At 45.5% G+C, this 21,026-nt stretch overlaps 1 protein-coding gene across 2 annotated transcripts in view; it reads right to left on the reverse strand.

Moving 5' to 3' along the window:
- Positions 1 to 4,389: 4,389 nt before the first annotated feature.
- HSD11B1L (hydroxysteroid 11-beta dehydrogenase 1 like) overlaps positions 4,390 to 21,026 on the reverse strand; it is a 36,263-nt gene continuing 19,626 nt past the window's right edge. For both annotated transcript variants that reach the window (XM_088478535.1, XM_088478534.1), the window contains 4 exons: positions 18,491 to 18,582; positions 18,265 to 18,358; positions 8,149 to 8,314; positions 4,390 to 4,719 (listed from right to left, as the gene is read on the reverse strand). In XM_088478535.1, coding sequence (XP_088334661.1) covers positions 4,515 to 4,719; positions 8,149 to 8,314; positions 18,265 to 18,358; positions 18,491 to 18,582 — 557 coding nt within the window. In that variant the 3' untranslated portion in view covers positions 4,390 to 4,514. The remainder of the gene's footprint in view (positions 4,720 to 8,148; positions 8,315 to 18,264; positions 18,359 to 18,490; positions 18,583 to 21,026) is intronic.

The raw sequence follows: 21,026 nt of genomic DNA on the forward strand, positions 1-21,026 counted from the left end.
TGGCCATCTAGAGGTGTACCTGAGGGAAGAGGACACTGGCTTGAGTAAGGAGCAGTGAAACGTATTGTTAATCCTCAGGTTAGCAGGCAGCTTCAGATGGAAGGCCACAGGATTGATACGAGAGATAATCCTAAATGATCCAATGAATCTGGGATCTAATTTCTGTGATCGTTGATGGATATTAATATTCTTGGAATACAACCATACCAAATCGCCCACTTTGAAATTGTATTGTCGTCTATGTTTATCCACCCAGATTTTGGCACGACCGGATGCTTTAATCAGACATTGGCGAACTTTCTTCCAAACAGACCATAGCCTCGCCACCGATGTGGAGGATGGAATACCAGCTGAAACTGCCTCAAAGGAGTTTGCTCTAGGGTGCAGCCCAGAGTTGCAGAAAAAAACTGATACCCATGAAGAGGAGTGACAAGAATTATTAAATGCAAATTCCATAATGGGAGGAAGAGACACCCAGTCGTTCTGGTACTTGGAAATGAAGAATCGGAGATACTGCTCCAATGACTGGTTCATCCATTCAGTCTGCACGTTTGACTGTGGATGGTACCCGGAAGATAGGCTGATGTTGATACCCAGGGGCGAGCAGAAATTCTTCCAAAACTGTGCCACAAGCTGATCTCACTCTGTCGGAAACGATATCCATCGGTAAGCCATGAAGTCTGAATATGTGGAGTACAAATAGTGAAGACAACTCTTTAGCAGAAGGCAGTTTGGTGAGTGGAACAAAGTGAACCATTTTACTAAAATGGTTAACAACCATCCATATGACAGAGCAGTGGGAAGAAGATGGTAAGTCTATGATGAAGTCCATGGCAATATGGGTCCATGGTCTAGAGGGCATAGGAAGAGGAAGCAAGAGTCCAGACGGAGCTGTGTGAGGAGACTTGTTGCGAGCACAGACATCACAAGCCAATACAAATTCCAGAGTATCTTGACCAACAGATTGCCACCACACACAGAATGAGACAGTAATTCGGTGGTTTTTGCAATGCCTGGGTGCCCAGATGGCTTGGAAGAATAAAAGTCCAATAGCACCGATTTCCAAAATCTCTCTGGCATGAACAAGACCCCTGGTGGCATTTCTTCAGGAGCTTCCAATTGGCTGGAACAAAGAAGATCTGCAAGATCTCTGGTCACAGAGAAATAGGTATTAGAGGTAGGGATGATGGTATCCTATCCTCCAGCATGGTGATTGGTTGAACTGGTTGAAAACTGCGTGACAACGCATCCACCTTTAAGTTCTTGGAGCCAGGCCGGAACGAGATGACATAATTAAATCGGGTAAAAAATAATGCCCACTGAGGCTGTCTGGCATTCAATCCTATTGGCAGTCTCAATTTAAGAAAGATTTTTGTGATTGGTGAGCAACGTGATGACATGATTGACTCCTTCCAGCCAGTGCCTCCAATCCTCAAATGCCCACTTGATGGCCAACAGCTCACGATTCCCTACGTCGTAATTAATTTCTGCTGAGGTGAATATCTGGGAGAAATAAGCACAGGGATGGAGTTTGCCATTCACAGGATCCTTCTGAGGCAATACTGCCCCCACGCCAACCTCTGAGGCATCTGTTTCGACAATAAATGGAAGGTCAGTATTGGAATGCCGAAGAACCGGAGCAGAAGTAAACTCAATCTTTAAGGAGTCAAAGGCTTGAAGAGCTTTGGCCGGCCAGTTGGTCACATCAGCTCCTTTCTTGGTGAGCTCCACAATAGGTGTGACTATCGATGAGAAGGAATCGATAAATCGCCTGTAATAATTAGCGAAGCCAAGGAAGCGCTGGATCACTTTTAGAATGGTAGGCTGAACCCAATCTTAGATGGCCTTAACCTTGCTTGGATTCATTGAGAATCCTTGAGAGGAGATGATGTACCCCAGGAACGACACCTCTTGAATTTCAAAATTGCATTTCTCTGGTATTGCATATAAATTGTTCTCCAGGAATTTTAGCAGCACCAGTCTCACATGCTTGAGGTGTTCCTCCAGGGAGCTGGAATAAATTAGAATATCATCGAGGTAGACAACTGCAAACACCCCGAGATATTCCCTCAACACATCATTAATGAAGTCCTGGAAGACAGCTGGGGCATTAGACAGGCCGAACATCATCACCAGGTATTCATAATGGCCGGAATGGATGTTAAAGGCCGTTTTCCACTCGTCACCCTCTCTGATGCGGGCCAGATTATATGCACCTCTGAGATCTATTTTGGAGAAGATAGAGCCCCCCAAAGTTGATCAAACAATACTGAAATCAAGGGCAAAGGATAGGAGTTCTTAACCAAATGTTGTTCAATCCACGAAAATCAATGCACGGTCGAAGAGAGACATCCTTTTTCTGCACAAAAAAGAAGCCTGCTCCGACCGGCAATTTGGAAGGTTGTATAAATCCTTTCTCCAAAGCGTCCTGAATATATTCTTCCATAGCCTTGCTTTCAGGAAGGGATAGAGCATAGGGTCTGCCTTTGGTAAGCTTAGCACCAGGATGTAGATCAATCGCACAGTCATAGGAGCGGTGAGGTGGAGGGGTAACTGCCTTTTTTTTTAGAAAAGACCTCAGCCAAGTCCTGATAAGGAGCCGGAATTCTGGAAGCTGATTCGGACTGGACGGCAGCAGCCAGCCGGACAGGAAGTGTGATGCAGGTAGAGGAACAGAAATCACTCTACTGAAGAATTTCTCCAGTTTGCCAATCAATGACAGGGTTATGTCTTCTGAGCCAAGGAAGACCCAACACCAATGGAGCCAGTGGACAGTGGAGCAACAACAACATGATCTCCTCGGAATGTAGAGCCACGATGGATAACTGGACAGGGGATGTCTGAGAGACAACGACAACTCTGGAACATTCCTCTCCATTAAGTCCAACTACAGAGAGAGGTCTTATTAGAGGTTCGGACACCAGTCCCAATGATTTGAAGAAGGAGATGTCCATAAAATTTCCTGCCGCTCCGCTATCCAAGAATGCTGGAACACAAACTGGACCGCCCCTTCCTTGAATAATGGTGGAGATTAGGACTGAATTTGCAGGAGAAACAGATGCCAGACCTAGGTGTAGCTCTCCTAAGACACCTAGACCTTGCCTTTTTCCGATATGACAGGACAATTCAAGACTGAATGCCCTTTCCCTCCACAATATAAGCAGAGGCCCTGGGAGCGTCTTCTTAGGCACCCAATTGCATCGGTTCTCCAGGATATGGAGGAGTTACCCAAACTGGAGACTGAGGAACAGATGTAGGAAGCTCCTTCTCCCTTCTACGCTCCCGGATGTGGCGATCAATATCAGGTGCATGAGGTCATCCAATGTCTCTGGAACCGTATGTTGGACAAGGATATCCTTTACTTGATCAGAGAGACCAAGGCAGAATTGACCCACCTACGAAACTCCATGCAGCAATCCTCAGCAGCTCTTTGATCTTCTGACAGAGATCAGAGTTTGGATTCGGCTAATGCCGCCTTGTCTGGGTCATCATAGAGAAGGCCTAGAGCAGCAAAGAAAGCATCCACCGTCTGGAGAGCACTATGAGCTGGAGGTAGACCAAAGGCCCAAGTCTGAGGGTCACCTTGAAGCAAAGAGATAATAATACTGACTCAATGAGTCTCTGATCCAGAAGAAGCAGGCCGAAGCCTGAAGCACAACTTGCAGCTTTCTGGGAAGTTGAGAAAATCTTTACGGTTGCCAGAAAAGCGATCCGGCAAATTGAGTTTAGGCTCAGGGAGCCGAGCTGAGGCTGAGGGGGAAGCTGCCCATGTCTCTTCTACCCGGAGAGAAAGTTCCTGGACCTTTTGTGTTAGGACCTGTATTTGGGCAGCAAGAATTTGAGCTGGGTTCTGACCTGGCTCCATAATCACAATCCGTGGCTCTACAAATTTTTATGGTCAGTGATAATGTTATGATTCCTGGAGAGAATCAACGGTATTAATGTTTCTAGATTATGCGACGTGTTTAAGATTTATCAAGGGGTTACTTATGGGGCCTGGGGGGCATGGTCTCACTTGCTATAGGTGTTTGGAATTACATGTATGCTACTGACTGTCTGTTGTGCCTCCTGATGGAGGACTCATGGAAGTCCAAAAATGTTTGAGGAATATAATACTTTGCAGACTGTAAGAAATAAATAGCAGCTTTTTTTACATGCAAGAAGAGCCTGGTGAGTGCCCATTCTTTGAACTTTTCCTTATGTGGTATCTACTTGAATGGATTTGGGAAGACACCCCTGACAATTTAATGAAGATGTGAGTGTGGCTTTACTGTAGATATATATATATATATATATATATATATATATATGTATACACATATACTACATATGTAATATATAAATATATTATAGACATACAACATGGTATTTGTATGAAAATAGGACACATTATTCAAAAGTATTTTTTTATTTGTGTTGAACTACAGTAGATGGAAACAAGGACATGTTTAGCAGAGCATGACTTTGCTTAGTAACAAAAAGAGATATGTACAGTTCATTAATGTTTGGCAGTCTCAGGATGATACTGTTATCTCTTCTGGTTTGTATTGGTATGTCATAAGCATAACCCAGTCTCTGCTTTGTGGAAACCAGTCCCTAAAGAAGCATGCAGGTCTGACATACCAGGGATAGAACATCTCCTGTAGGCGAATTGTTCCAGCTGACACCACTGCTAAGGCAGCATCTTGGGCAGGGTGAGCAGTCATGGCGATCTTATCTCTGTAAGAGGTGATGAAAACAAAGGATCATGATTGATGTATGCAGATAAAAATGGTATATTCTTCTACTACCTGCTGTGAAGTCTCATAATCGAGTTCTCCACGTATATTCGTTATAATAACGATGATGACACGTACTACATTTGCTTGATTGCCAAGTTACCAAACTTGTGGCTATACTGACTGTAGTGGTTATGTTACATGACAAAACAGCAAGTGCCCAGGAACGCCCAATACACGCAAGAATTGTAGTAAACAGTACATTTGTCAGATAATGTTCCCCAATTAATGATAAGATCACTCCTGAATTCATTGTTCTGTTTACATTGCCATATATTAGATTCTCTGTAGCGCTAAATGTAATTGTTTTATAGAGATTTGTAACATTATTACCTCAAAGCAAATAAGAGTAGAATAATAACTATCATAAAGTAAAAGAGCATTCTATTGTAATGAAAAAGGATGGAAGGGGAAGTGAGAGTACATCTCTTCAAACACATTTGATACGCATCATCTGTAATGTCCAGCTGGTGACAAGTTGATAGCTTGGAAACTAGTACAACTGTCAGGGCTCAGCCGGGGATCGGCTCCCGCTTACCGCGCCGCCGGCTTCCCCTGTCATCCGGCATCGCAAGTCCGGACATGGGCGCCGCCATGACAGTCGGTCCATGTGACTGTATCCTTCTTCCTGATAGGTCCGTGATCAGCTGATGCTGTGCACCTGTCTAAGGGTTCCCCTGGGTATAAAACTGTTCCACAGGTTCCAGGAAATTGCCTGAACAACGGTTGTCTCCTAGCGTGCTTTAGTGAGTTCCCGGTCCAGGTTCCTATTTTCCTTACAGCAGCAGTGTTACCATCTTTACCTGTGTGCCTTAAACGTCTCTGGTGAATACCCGTGCAGCAGCGTTACCACCTTTACCTGTGTGCCTTTAACGTCTCTGGTGAATACCCGTGCAGCAGCGTTACCACCTTTACCTGTGTGCCGTAAACGTCTCTGGTAAATACCCGTGCAGCAGCGTTATCATCTCCACCTGTGTGCCTTTACGTCTCCAGTGAACATCTGTGCTACAGCGTATACCACCTCTACCTGTGTGCCTTCTATCTCTGGTGAATTCTCAAGTAACCGTGAGTCGCTCCCCACTTGTAATCCTATTATTGATCCTCGTGTCAAGGTGTATTACTGTACAGTGTTTTAAGGAATTGCTTTGTGCCTAAGCAGGCATAACCTCTCTGGGCCACGGGTGTAGTGTCTCTATCCCTGCAGGGCTTGGGTACCTGGTCAAAGGACCGCGACCTGCTCACAGGGTGCAGCTAAGCCCAAATCCCAATTGGGGAGGTCACTGGCGAACACCATCCTGTGGGTTAGACTCCGCACCTTTGCCCAGGTCTCGCCAACACTCAAGACCTGTGGATGAGGAGAACTTATATCCAGGCCCCTCGTCTCCGCTTCCTTCCCCAACTTAGGCCCACCACGTCCTCTCCTCCAGTCTCAGACGTGACAGTAACATATTTTTTAAGTTTAAGGCATCAAAAAAGTTTGTGACAATCCATTGCAAAATAATTTAACCATGTTGTTGTTTTTTTTTTATTATGCTGTGACTACAGGCACGGCGTCGTGATTTCTTAAAAAAAGCCTATTATAAGGCAATTGCACTGGTTTTATTCCACATTCTTGTTGCCTGTGGTCTTGGGTAAGCTGAACCAATACATAAATTCACACACAACACAGAAATAGGGAGAGTGGGAGGGTGAACCAGAGAGGTACTAAATCTGCCTAGCATCTGTTGACTCCACAAATTCCTCCCCTAATTATCCAAGGACAGGAGAGAACCACAACAAAACATTCTCAATCTTAAAGGGTAAACAACTTCAACACATTAAAGAGACAATACACAGAGAAACACCTCATAGTTTAAATTCCTCCATATTTATTTAAATTCAAAACCTTCAGTCCTGCTGAGATGAGTGGAAGGAAGAAATACATAGTTTGGCTCTCTTTTTGATGTGATAAAAAATCTTAATAATTTTGGATTGTTAATGTTGGAAAACATTAAAACATGGTTGATCAAGGTTTCTAATACATAGCAATGTTTCACAGTATTAATATAATAAGCAGGATTTTTTTTTTTCATTAAAATATGAATGCCAAAAAACCTTGGTTTAAAAAAAAAAAAAAAAAAACTTTTTTCCCTGACCATGTTATATATTGAAATAACTGCTGCTGTCTCCTAAAATAATTTATTGGAAGAACTGCAATAGAGAATTTAGTGTATTTTAATGCATACTAGATTTGCTGCTTTCTCTTATCTATTTGTAAGGGATGATAATTAGAGAACTGGAAGATTCTATAATAAAGGGACTGCAGGATTACACATTTGTGTTCAGAAATTTTAGTTCTGAAGCTCAGCAGGGTAGATAAAGGGATAACGAACTTAAAAGATATTTTCTTGTATGAGTTTCAGCTTTTAAGAGGTGAAGTGTATCTACAGTAGAAAAATAATAAAACAAAACGAAGAAAGCGGTCAGGATATTTCAGTTTGGCGCCGCGCACTTAGATGGTCCGCACATCAAGGCGCACACCTACTCTCTGCTTTTAGGATATGCTTCTGACAGCTAGAAGTTCACCTAGGTGTGCGAGAGGCAGAAGTATCTGAAGAGGCCCACTGTGCAAACGTGATACTTAAAAGTCCAATTTTCTAGACCTTTATAATATACTATCATTAAATTTAACTTTTCCATTTTTCTTTAAAATGCTTAAATTAATCTTGAGAGGTGATATTGGGACAGTCTTTATTACATATGGTACTAATATTAGGGATGTGCAGGCTCGGATTAGTTCGGATTTTCCCGCCAAATTCTGATTTTTCACGCCAAAAATCAGGTCTCAGAAAGAGGCAAAACGTCATTTTTCATGGACAAACATCATAATTCCTTGACAAAAGTCCATGAATGATAATGTTTGTCCATGAAAGATGACGTTTTGCCTCTTTCTGAGACCAGATTTTTGGCGGGAAAAAAAAAATCCAAATTTGGTGGGAAAATCCAATCTAATCCAAACCTATACATCCCTAACAAATATGTGTTTCAAGCTTTGTTGTACATTAAGAAAAGGTTGCCTGCAAATGTGCTTCTCTGCTAAAGAATAGGATGAGCCCCAATCTACGCCAACTTAGAGCTGGTGCAAATATCAAGACCTTTTGCCTAGTGGAAATGGCTGTGCTACCCTCCCACTCACAGGGAATACCCTTACCCACTCCACATATTTATATAACTTCAATAATCTTGCTCCATAAAATTAAATCTTATTTTGCAGTGCTCCTCAAAATAAGGCACAGTGATGTGCCTACTCTCCACTGTGCAAGGAGAACCCTCACTCTGCCCAACACTTCACAATGGCATATAAATAATAGTGTTTAAAATCCATACTCACTTTATCTTCTCCATGGCTGATTGAGTATCGATTAGCCCAAGTATACACATTGTGATGGAGACAGGGATTTTTTTCATGGCTAATTCATGTCGCAGAGACCCAAAGAAACCATCCAGAGCAAATTTTGTAGCACCATATGATGATGTGTATGGTGTGGCAATTTTACCTGGAGGGACAGATTACAAAAAGTAATTAATTGTTCTGTGCTTGAAATATAAGTAATGAAAATAATGATAAATTATCCTTCAACAGATATGTTTGCTATGGGTACTGAGGAGGGAACCTGGTGGTTAGTGCTGATGCCCACAGCCACAAACTTAAAATGGTGGTTTTATATCCCCTTTGGTGGCCAGAAAGTCCTCTTGTACCAGAGCCTGATATTTCTCATGAGTCTATGACGATTCCCATAGCATGGTAGGTAAGTTTTTTTTGTTTTGTTTTTTCAGATTATTGGTCAGGGAGGGCAAAATACCAATTGTTCATTTAAAGATGCCCAAAACCTGTGTTAATTTACATTGTAATCAGGGATAGAAGGGGCTATATATTAGTAAGAGCCCCTTTGCAGCAATAAGTAAGATATCATAAGTATCATATGTTTATCAAAACAATATTGTTGGGGCAGCTGAACCATACTGTACTCAGCTGCTCCAGTAACAACTGAAGCTATAAGATTTAATTTAGCACTCACTGAGCCAGTCTCTTTAGTTGTGCACATGTGTGAGTCGGGTTGGGCATGGGAGACCGGCAGTCGGGATGTCGGCTGTCAATATACTGACACCGGCATCCCGATGCTCAGAATCCCGACAGGGGCTTCAGGGGCAAACGCAGGATTTTTATAGAGGGGTTTACACACACACATACTGTGTGTGTGTATATATATTAGGGGTGAGCGGGTTCGGATTTCTGAAATCCGAACCCCCCCGAGCCCCCCTGATCCGAGTCCGATCCGAGTCAGGCTCGACTTTTCCCGCCTGACTCGGATCTGAAATCGAGGCAAAACGTCATCATCCCGCCTTCCGAGTCTCGCGGGTTTTGGATCCTATATAAGGTACCCGCGTCGGCGCCATTTTCTCACTCGGCTGTGGACAGTGAAGAGGGAGGGTGGGAGTTAGGGCTGTGTAGTGTAGTGTAGTGTAGTGTAGTGCTGCTGTTGTCCACTACTTCAAAGTCCATAGGGGCTGGCTGTGTTGTGCTGTGCTGCTGTTGTTAATAGGGGCTGTGTCCACTACTTCAAAGTCCATAGGGGCTGGCTGGACTGTGTTGTGCAGTCAGTTCTCCATAGGGGCTGTGTCCACTCCAAAGTCCTGTGCAGTGTCCCAGTCCTAAAGGAGTGCTGTAGTGTTGTCCAGGGGGTGCTCTGTCCATCAGGGGTGCTCCCCCCAAGTGCTAAAAAAATAATATATTTTCTGTGTTTGTGAATTGTGTGCGCAGTAGCCTCACGTGCATCAACAAAGTAGTGCCAAGCGTGCGCCTGTGTCATAAGTAAAGGGCCGGCTGGCTTGACCGTTAAAGGGTGCTGTAACCCCCGAAAGTACACTCCAGTCCAAACCAAAAAAAAATTATTTTCTGTGTTTGTGAATTGTGTGCGCAGTAGCCGCACGTGCATCAACAAAGTAGTGCCAAGCGTGCGCCTGTGTCATAAGTAAAGGGCCGGCTGGCTTGACCGTTAAGGGTGCTGTAACCCCCGAAAGTACACTCCAGTCCAAACCAAAAAAAATATTATTTTCTGTGTTTGTGAATTGTGTGCGCAGTAGCCGCACGTGCATCAACAAAGTAGTGCCAAGCGTGCACCTGTGTCATAAGTAAAGGGCCGGCTGGCTTGACCGTTAAGGGTGCTGTAACCCCCGAAAGTACACTCCAGTCCAAACCAAAAAAAAAATTATTTTCTGTGTTTGTGAATTGTGTGCGCCGTAGCCGCACGTGCATCAACAAAGTAGTGGCAAGCGTGCGCCTGTGTCATAAGTAAAGGGCCGGCTGGCTTGACCGTTAAAGGGTGCTGTAACCCCCAAAGTACACTCCAGTCCAAACCAAAAAAAAAATTATTTTCTGTTTGTGAATTGTGTGCGCAGTAGCCGCACGTGCATCAACAAAGTAGTGCCAAGCATGCGCCTGTGTCATAAGTAAAGGGCCGGCTGGCTTGACCGTTAAAGGGTGCTGTAACCCCTGAAAGTACACTCCAGTCCAAACCAAAAAAAAATTATTTTCTGTGTTTGTGAATTGTGTGCGCAGTAGCCGCACGTGCATCAACAAAGTAGTGCCAAGCGTGCGCCTGTGTCATAAGTAAAGGGCCGGCTGGCTTGACCGTTAAGGGTGCTGTAACCCCCGAGAGTACACTCCAGTCCAAACCCAAAAAAAAATTATTTTCTGTGTTTGTGAATTGTGTGCGCAGTAGCCGCACGTGCATCAACAAAGTAGTGCCAAGCGTGCGCCTGTGTCATAAGTAAAGGGCCGGCTGGCTTGACCGTTAAGGGTGCTGTAACCCCCGAAAGTACACTCCAGTCCAAACCAAAAAAAAAATTATTTTCTGTGTTTGTGAATTGTGTGCGCAGTAGCCGCACGTGCATCAACAAAGTAGTGCCAAGCGTGCGCCTGTGTCATAAGTAAAGGGCCGGCTGGCTTGACCGTTAAAGGGTGCTGTAACCCCCAAAGTACACTCCAGTCCAAACCAAAAAAAAAATTATTTTCTGTGTTTGTGAATTGTGTGCGCAGTAGCCGCACGTGCATCAACAAAGTAGTGCCAAGCGTGCGCCTGTGTCATAAGTAAAGGGCCGGCTGGCTTGACCGTTAAAGGGTGCTGTAACCCCCGAAAGTACACTCCAGTCCAAACCAAAAAAAAATTATTTTCTGTGTTTGTGAATTGTGTGCGCAGTAGCCGCACGTGCATCAACAAAGTAGTGCCAAGCGTGCGCCTGTGTCATAAGTAAAGGGCCGGCTGGCTTGACCGTTAAGGGTGCTGTAACCCCCGAGAGTACACTCCAGTCCAAACCAAAAAAAAAATTATTTTCTGTGTTTGTGAATTGTGTGCGCAGTAGCCGCACGTGCATCAACAAAGTAGTGCCAAGCTTGTGCCTGTGTCATAAGTAAAGGGCCGGCTGGCTTGACCGTTAAGGGTGCTGTAACCCCCGAAAGTACACTCCAGTCCAAACCAAAAAAAAAATTATTTTCTGTGTTTGTGAATTGTGTGCGCAGTAGCCGCACGTGCATCAACAAAGTAGTGCCAAGCGTGCGCCTGTGTCATAAGTAAAGGGCCGGCTGGCTTGACAATTAAAGGGTGCTGTAACCCCCAAAGTACACTCCAGTCCAAACCAAAAAAAAAATTATTTTCTGTGTTTGTGAATTGTGTGCGCAGTAGCCGCACGTGCATCAACAAAGTAGTGCCAAGAGTGCGCCTGTGTCATAAGGGCCGGCTGGCTTGACCGTTAAAGGGTGCTGTAACCCCCAAAGTACACTCCAGTCCAAACCAAAAAAAAAAATATTTTCTGTGTTTAGCCGCACGTATATATCAAATCGATATAACATAAATGGAGGACCAAACTTTCTCCGATAAAAATAAAATAGAGAAAGATCAAGAACCACTTCCTCCTAGTGCTGAAGCTGCTGCCACTAGTCATGACATAGACGATAACATGCCATCAACGTCGTCTGCCAAGGCCGATGCCCAATGTCATAGTAGAGGGCACATACAATCCCAAATGGCAAAGTTCAGGAAAATGACCTTGAAAAAGACATTTAAATCAGCTGAAGAGAAACGTAAACTTGCCAATATGCCATTTACGACACGGAGTGGCAAGGAACGGCTAAGGTCGATCCCTAGTATGTTCATGACTAGTGGTTCAGCTTCACATGACGATGGAAGCCCTCCTCCCACTAAAAAAATCAAAAGAGTTAAGCTGGCAAAAGCACAGCGAAGAACTGTGCTTTCTAAGAAGATATCACAAATCCCCAAGGAGAGTCCAAGTGTGGTGGTGGTTGCGATGCCTGACCTTCCCAGCACTGGACGGGAAGAGGTGGCTCTTTCCACCATTTGCACGCCCCCTGCAAGTGCTGAAAGGAGCACCCACAGTCCACTTGCTGATATGCAAATTGAAGATGTCACTGTTGAAGTACAACAGGATGAGGATACTGGTGTAGCTGGCGCTGAGGAGGAAGTTGGCGAGGAGGATTCTGATGGTGATGTGGTTTGTTTAAATCAGGCTCCGGGGGAGACAGTTGTTGTCCGTGGGATGAAAAAGCCCATCACGGTCATGCCTGGGCAGAAGACCAAACATTCCACCTCTTTGGTCTGGCATTATTTCTATCCAAATCCGGACAACAACTGTCTTGCCATATGTACCATATGTAAAGGTGAAATAAGTAGGGGTAGGGACGTCAACCACCTAGGAACATCCTCCCTTATACGGCACCTGCAGCGCGTTCATAAAAAGTTACTGTCAAGTTCAGAAACTTTGGCTAAGACCGTAAGCAGTCCAGGGACACCTAAATCCCGTTGTCCTGTTGTATCCAAGCGCCTGCAAACCACACCGTCAACTCCCTCCTCGTCAATTTCCTCCTTAGTCAGGATCGGAAGTAGTCCTGCAGGCCATGTCACTGGCATGACTGACTCTCCTATCCGGGATTCCTCTGGAGGATCCTGCATTGCTACGCCTACTGCTGCCGCTGCTGCTGTTGCTGCTGCTGGGAGTCGTTCATCATCCCAGAGAGGAAGTAGGAACACCACTACTTTTACTAAACAATTGACCCTCCAACAGTCCTTAGCGAGGAGGATGAAGTACGACAGCAGTCATCCTGAAGCAAAACGTATAACTGAGGCCTTGACTGCTATGTTGGTGTTAGACGTGCGTCCGGTATCCGCCATTAGTGCAGTGGGATTTAGACAATTGATGGAGGTAGTGTGTCCCCGGTTCCAAATCCCGTCTAGATTCGACTTCACTAGGCAGGCGATACCGAGACTGTACAGAAACGTCAGAAAAAGTGTCCTCAGTGTCCTGAAAAATGCCGTTGTACACAATGTCCACTTAACCACGGACATGTGGACAAGTGGAACAGGGCAGACTAAGGACTATATGACTGTGACAGCCCACTGGGTAGATGTATCACCTTACGCAGCAACAGCAGCAGCGTCACCAGTAGCAGCATCTCAGAAACGCCAGCTCGTTACAAGGCAGGCTACGCTGTGTATCACTGGTTTCAGTAAGAGGCACACCGCCGACAACCTCTTAGAGAAACTGAGGGAAATCATCGCCCAGTGGCTTACCCCACTTAGACTCTCCTGGGGATTTGTGATATCTGACAACGCCACCAATATTGTGCGGGCATTACATCTGGGCAAATTCCAGCACGTCCCATGTTTTGCTCACACAATAAACTTGGTGGTGCAGAATTTTCTGAAAAGCGACAGGGGCGTGCAGGAGACGCTTTGGGTGGCCCGAAAAATTTCTGGCCACTTTCGCCATTCAGCGACTGCGTGCCGAAGACTGGAGCGCCAGCAAACACTCTTGAACCTGCCCCGCCATCACCTGAAGCAAGAGGTTGTGACGCGGTGGAACTCAACCCTCTATATGCTTCAGAGGATGGAGGAGCAGCAAAAGGCCATACAAGCCTATACATCCACCTATGACATAGGCAAAGGAGGGGGTATGCACCTGACTCAAGCGCAGTGGAGAATGATTTCCGTGTTGTGCAAGGTTCTCCAGCCCTTCGAACTTGCCACACGTGAAGTCAGTTCAGACACAGCCAGCTTGAGTCAGGTCATTCCCCTCATCAGGCTTTTGCAGAAGCAGCTGGAGAAAGTGAAGGAGGAGCTAAGACGGAGCGATTCCGCTCGGCATGTGGGACTTGTGGATGAAGCCCTTCATTCGCTTTGCCAGGATTCCAGGGTGGTCAATCTGTTGAAATCAGACCACTACATTTTGGCCACCGTGCTTGATCCTAGGTTTAAAGCCTATGTGGTGTCTCTCTTTCCGGCCGACACAAGCCTGCAGAGGTGCAAAGACCTGCTGGTGAACACACTGTCAGCTGAAGCGGAACGTGACACGTCAACAGCTCCTTCTTCATTTTCTCCCGCAACTGGGGCTGCCAGGAAAAAACTTAGGTATCCTAAGCAACCCGCTGGCGGTGATGCAGGGCAGGCAGGACCAAGTTTGGACATCTGGTCCGGACTGAAGGACCTGGCAACAATTTCTGACATGTCTACTGTCACTGCATATGATACTGTCACCATTGACAGAATGGTGGAGGATTACATCGGTGACAGCATCCAAGTAGGCATGTCAGACAGTCCATACCTGTACTGGCAGGAAAAAGAGGCAATTTGGAGGCCCCTGTACAAGCTGGCTCTATTTTACCTGAGTTGCCCCCCCTCCAGTGTGTACTCCGAAAGAGTGTTTAGTGCAGCCGGGAACCTTGTCAGCGAAAGGCGTAGGAGGTTGCTTCCACAGAATGTGGAGAAGATGATGTTCATCAAAATGAATTATCAGCTCTTCCAGGGAGACCAGCCTCCAGAAGGTACAGAGGGACCTGTGGTGGTGGATTCAAGTGGGGACGAGTTAATACTTTGTGAGGATGAGGATGTACACACTGAAGAGGGTGAGGAATCGGTGGATGAGGAGGATGAGGATGACATCTTGCCTCCGTAGAGCCAGTTTGTGCAGGGACACATTAATTGCCAGCTTGTTTTGTGGGGGCCCAAACGAACCAATCATTTCAGCCACAGTTGTGTGGCAGACCCTGGCGCTGAAATGATTGATTTGTTAAAGTGTGCATGTCCTGTTTATACAACATAAGGGTGGGTGGGAGGGCCCAAGGACAATTCCATCTTGCACTTCTTTTTTTTCTTTGCATTATGTACAGTTTGGGGCCTAGTTTTTCTAACTGCCATCCTGTCTGCCACTGCAGTGTCACTCCTAGATGGGTCACGTGTTTGTGCCGCCCACTCGTGTCGCTTAGCATAGTCATCCAGCTACCTCGGTGCAACCTTTTGGACATGAAAACACTATTGTGAGGTGTGAGGTGTTCAGAATAGACTGGAAATGAGTGGAAATTAAGGTTATTGAGGTTAATAATAGCATAGGAGCAGAGAAACCAACAAATTCTGTGATTTTAGCTGTTTTTATGCTTTTTAAAAAAAAAATACAGATCCAAAACACAAAACCCAGAACCCAAAACACGGAAGGGTGGTTTTGGCAAAACCAATCCAGATCCAAAACACGAAGAAAGATCCAGATCCAAAACCAAAACACAAAACACGAAAAGTGGCCAGTGCACACCCCTAATATATATATATATATATATATATATATATAATATATATATATATATATATATATACATACACACACACATATATATATATATATATACATATACATACACATATACAAAGTATGTGTGTACAGTAAATATACTCTATGCAGGGGCATATCTATAATGGGTGCAGGGGGGCCCTGCACTGCACACCCTGCACCCATAATATTACTTACCTCTCCGGAGTCCCACTTCGGCGCAGGTGTCTGGCGCTGTAAAACGACTGGAAAATGGCTGCGGCAGCCATTTTCCCGTCGTTTGCGCATGCGCAGTACAGGGAAACGGCCGCCGTGGCCATCTTCCGGGTGACCTGTGCAGACACTACAAACTCTGGGCACACTCTAGTGCCCAGAGTCTATAACTCTGGCGCTGGCTGCGCACTGCTCAGTGCGCTGCCGGCCGCCGGGCGGAGAGAAGGGGGCCCGTGTCGGAGACTGCACACGGGCCTCCTCCTCTCTAGAAATGCCTCTCACTGTATGTGTGTACATACATGCACACACATACAGTATATATACACATACATATGTCACACATGTTACACACACATACATATATAAATTACACACACACCCTTCCCTTGCAGACATAGCAGGCTGGCACCATGTCATTAGGCCCTTCCCCCTAGCATGAAACTACCGCAATTCCCAGGTCAATCGGGAGGGGGCGGAGCCAAATTATGCAATTCTAATGGAATCTCATCATATTGGCTCTGCCTCCTCCCGATTGACCCGCGAATCGCAGCATTGTGCTGTGAGGGGGCGAGGCTTAAGAGCATGATGCCTGCTCTCAAGTCTGTCAGGGGAGGTTTCTGGGTGCTCAGAAACCCCCTGTGTGCACTACTGAGGGGCTTATTAAGTATTCTAACCTTCCGCCTTCACTCCCTAACCTTCCCTTCCTGCATCCTAACCCTAACCGACTCCCCCGCACTCTAACCCTAACTCTCCCCGTTAGTGCCTAAATCTAACCCTCCCCCATTAGTGCCTAACCCTAAAATCCCCCCCGTGGTGCCTGAACTTAACCCCCCCTCTCTGCAGTCTAACCCTATCCTCCTCCTCCCAAAACCTAACCCTAACCCCCCCGTGGTGCCTACACCTAACCCTCCCCCCTGCAGCTAAAAGCTAACCTGGCCTGCTATACTTATTTTCAGGATGCCGGCTGTTGGAATTCCGGCGTCGGCATCTCAACTGATGTTGGTATTCCGGTGCCGGTGTTCTGCCCGCGAGTCAGGATTCCGGCGCTGGGATTTCGACCACTGGCATCCTGTGCGGCAGTACCCTAACTACATCCACCTCAGGTCGGGATTCCGGCGCCGGGATTTCGACCACCATCATGACATCTCTCCCATAGTTCCGAGGAGCAGCCGGGTGGACAGGTCGACGGCGGATGCAGGACCGGGAATTAAGGTAATTTTTTTTTTTTGTACAAGCGACACTACAGGGGCATTATATGGGGGCACTACTACAGGGGCACTATATGGGGGCACTACTACAGGGACGCATTATATGGGGGCACTACTACAGGGGCATTATATGGGGGCACTACTACAGGGGCACTATATGGGGGCACTACTGCAGGAGCATTATATGGGGGCACTACTGCAGGGGCATTATATGGGGGCACTACTACAGGGGCACTATATTGGGGCACTACTACAGGGGCATTATATGGGGGCACTACTACAGGGGCATTATATGGGGGCACTACTACAGGGGCATAACTATGGGGGCACTACTACAGGGGCATTATATGGGGGCACTACCAGAGCCGTAACTAGATTTTTTGGTGCCCTGTGCCAGAAAGAGCATTTGCGCCCCCTCATTTTTCAAAGGGACATAATGCACCCAAAAAAGGGAAATGGCCTGATCGGGAAGGGCCAGGGAAGAGATCGGAGAGGCCAGGAGATGCTGGGGATGAAACAAGAGGAAGCTACAAGCAAGAATGATAATAAACAGATATTTGACAGGCCCAAACAGCGCCCCTGACCTGTGGTGCCCTGTGCGATGGCACCGGCCACACTACCCTAGCTACAGAGCTGGGCACTACTATATGATTTCCTTCCTTTCAAATTAAGGGGCTAACGTCAGCGTATCTAACTGTATTTTGGGGTAAAAGGTAAAAAAGTTCCCTGACCCCTGCTGTAGCCCTTACTCATTTAGAATTGCCTCTGTCCGAAAAAATGGAGCTTCTCTAATAAGCACGCCCACCAGGGAATGTGGCCACTCCCACTGGTATGAGGCTGTGCTTCTGCCACTCCCCCATCCCAGTTCTGAATCTACTAATGTTTGGAAGAATGTTCCTTGCACCATCACAATGTCTTATCCATCCCCAGTCCATATCCAATAGGGCAGAGTTCTAATCTGGCAAATTACTCTGAATTACCTATACAAGTGTTTTCTCAATGTTATTTTCCAAACTGCATAACTATCGCATATATAATTAGTTATGAAGCCACATTAAATGTGTACTTTTAAGGCACATTTTATTGTTTTGGGACAGTGTTCTCTTTTCTGCTAGGACTGCTCTGATTACTACCTTGGTCTCAGATTCATACCAAATTAGGGTATATCATATACATATACTGTACCGTATATGTCATAAATGTTTAAATCTTTCAGATTCACAATCCTCATTTATATAGGGTAGGATCTCTGGTATCCAATAATAAAAAAAAACTAACACAAATAAAGTAATACAAACAACAATTTAAATGACCTTTAGAAATAAATATATGTAATTGTTACAAATAATTATAACGCAATAAAACTAAAGCCAGTAATATTAACTTGGATTATATTAAAATCATCCAACAATCACCTGTGAGAGAAGATAGCACAATAATGGAGCCTTTTGCTTCTGTCAAGTGAGGCAGCGCCTTGGTGGCGAGATGAATGTAACTGAGGAAGTTTACCTGGAAGCACATTGAACCAATTATTTATGGAGAGTCTAAAAATGGGGACATGAAATATTGAAAAGACAAATGAGATTAAAGTACAGAGGTAAAGGATTTGCAGTTAGTGTGACAGGAGGCAATAACACAAACCTCCATTAGCCAGCGTGTGTGATTTACATCTCCATTCCACATCTCAAATGGGGTTGTACCAATGTGATTTAACACCAGGCAATCCAAGCCTCCTGCAGAGATACACACAGTGAGTGGTTAACACAGGGCTCCTGTTGTTAACAGACATAAGGACTGCTGGTGTCAGCTGCAATGAGGGAAGCCGCAACTTAGTTTGGCTCAGTGGAGATCGCAGGAAGGCAGCAGTTTTCAAGACTGCTCAGGGCCGTAACTGGGGGTGTGAGCGGTGCCGTCACCAAAGGTGCAGGTCCCTGAAGCCGGCACCATCTCTTACCCTAGGCACCTGCATTTTGCTTGCAGGGTGCCCTGAGCACGTGCCATGCAGCCTATACAGGGGGGAATGCCAGCAGAGGAGGCAAAATGTGCACTGCTTCCCTGGTGTTCAACCGTATGTCTGAATGTGCAAGGAATGAGAATGTAGACCATGCATGCACAGGAGTGAAGAGACCATTGACGCGGTCACTTCACTCCCAACACATCGCAGGGATGGGCTCCATTCAGAGCCCCTTCCTCTGCGGGTGCCCTTTAGTGCATTTGGGTGCTATAATCACATTCTGCAATGCAATCATGGGTGCTGATATCTCCATGCAATGCGATCATTAATAAATGGGCCCTTAAGTGTTTGAACCCATGATGAGTGTGAACAGTATCGGGGAGGCAGATATGTAGTATGACAAAACATGCACTCGAGGCTTACCATACTTTTGACCTTTCAGCATACAGCAATTATGAGGACACACACAGTACACTCTTGGGGGTTTATTTACTAAGAGTCGGGTTGTAAAACCTGACACTTTTGTTCATGTTTATGCCCGATACTTAAAAGGGCAGTGCTTTTACTAGCAAGACCAGGCTAGTAAAAGCATTGCCCGTTTAAATATTGTACATGAACAGGAACAGAAGTGTGCTTGTGCATGGTTGTTCTGATGGACAAATCCTGCTACAAGTGCAGCTTCACCAGCACTCTCCTAAATCTAGAACTGGTGAGTTATACTGCATAATTATTGTGTATCATCACTGCATCCATTGGATTCACACTGTATTTGGCGGTGACATCTGGATAACAGTGATGCAAAGGGATCATCATCATCATACGGGACAAATCAGATTTGTCATGGCCCTTCCCCATGAGGCCACACCCCTTTTTCGAGAGCATGTCTTATGTCCCTATTTGAAAAATAGGGGGGGCGCCAATGCTCTTTGTGGCCCAGGGCACCAAAAAGTCTTGTAACGGCTCTGATGCTAACCATGGTGTCCTGTTGCCACATACACTCAAATAGAGGCTTACAGACTTGTATTCATCTATCACTCTCATACCTCCCTACTTTTATCTTATTAAATGCGGGACACTGGGGGGGGGGAGTCCTAGTTGACAGGTGGTGAACTACATGGGCCCTGATCTCTATTTCCTGTAGGGGCTTCACCGCCGTTTGTTTATTTTTCGGACTGGTTTGCATAATTTGTATTACTATTATGTGTGCACTGCACTGTTCGATTTATGATGTGTTTTTTGTTTTTCTCTTTTCATTGGATGCCTATTATGTGTATTAGGAAGCTCCCATCGCTTTGGGAGTCATTGCTATTCTTTGCCCCGTATATATTTTGTTTGAGGGTTAGTTTTACTTCTACAGTGTAGTTTTAGGGTATGTCTGCCCTAAAATGTTAGTTTTTTTCAGTTTAGGGATTTAAGTATGCCTAGGTTGAGGGAGGTATACAGGGTGGGGGATAGCCAGGGGGAGTGTGTTGGGGGTTTTGTGTTTTCGCTCTTGATTTTATATATTTTTTTATTGCACATTGCATTGAATTTGTATGGCATGCTGGATTTGATCACGGATTTGATTACATACATTGGAGTTTACCATTCAACTGCCAGGCCTTATGACCAGATTGCTTACTTGGATGTTAGAGGGATAAATGATAAGCTTAAAAGATCCTTGGTCCTTAAACATTTGAAACTATATTATCCGGATATAGGGCCTGATTCAGCATGAATAGAACTGCAAAAGCGGATGCAGATGATGGTTGCGTACTGCACATGCGTATGTATCGCAGTGCGAGTGTGCAAGGGCGATCACGCAGACCACGGAGCCATCACATAATGATTGACAGGCAGTGAGCATTTGGGGGTGGTGACGGGGGGATGGTCGGCAAAACGCAGGCATGCCTTGCCGTTTGACTTTGAATGCTGTTGCATGGGCGTGTATAAATTAGCCACTGCAACGGCATACGCAGCTTGTGAACTCACTGCGTACAAAAAAGTTAGCAATTTCTAAGGTCAGACCTGCTGTAATTCTGCGTGAGGGGCCGATGTTACTCAATGTTACCGATGTATATGCAGGACTGCAAGGCATTACAGATATGAGATAGTGGTAGTGGGCGGCCGTGGGGATCTCTCTGCTGGCTGTGCAACTGCATTGCGATAACATTCATTAGCATATTTTCGCAGTGGGTCTGCGTGCATAAACGTAGCTGCAATCGCAATAGCAATCCGTAGTGA

Source organism: Taudactylus pleione, unplaced genomic scaffold (assembly GCF_031769625.1).
Source record: "Taudactylus pleione unplaced genomic scaffold, aTauple2 ptg000214l, whole genome shotgun sequence".
NCBI classification, from domain to species: Eukaryota; Metazoa; Chordata; class Amphibia; order Anura; family Myobatrachidae; genus Taudactylus; species Taudactylus pleione.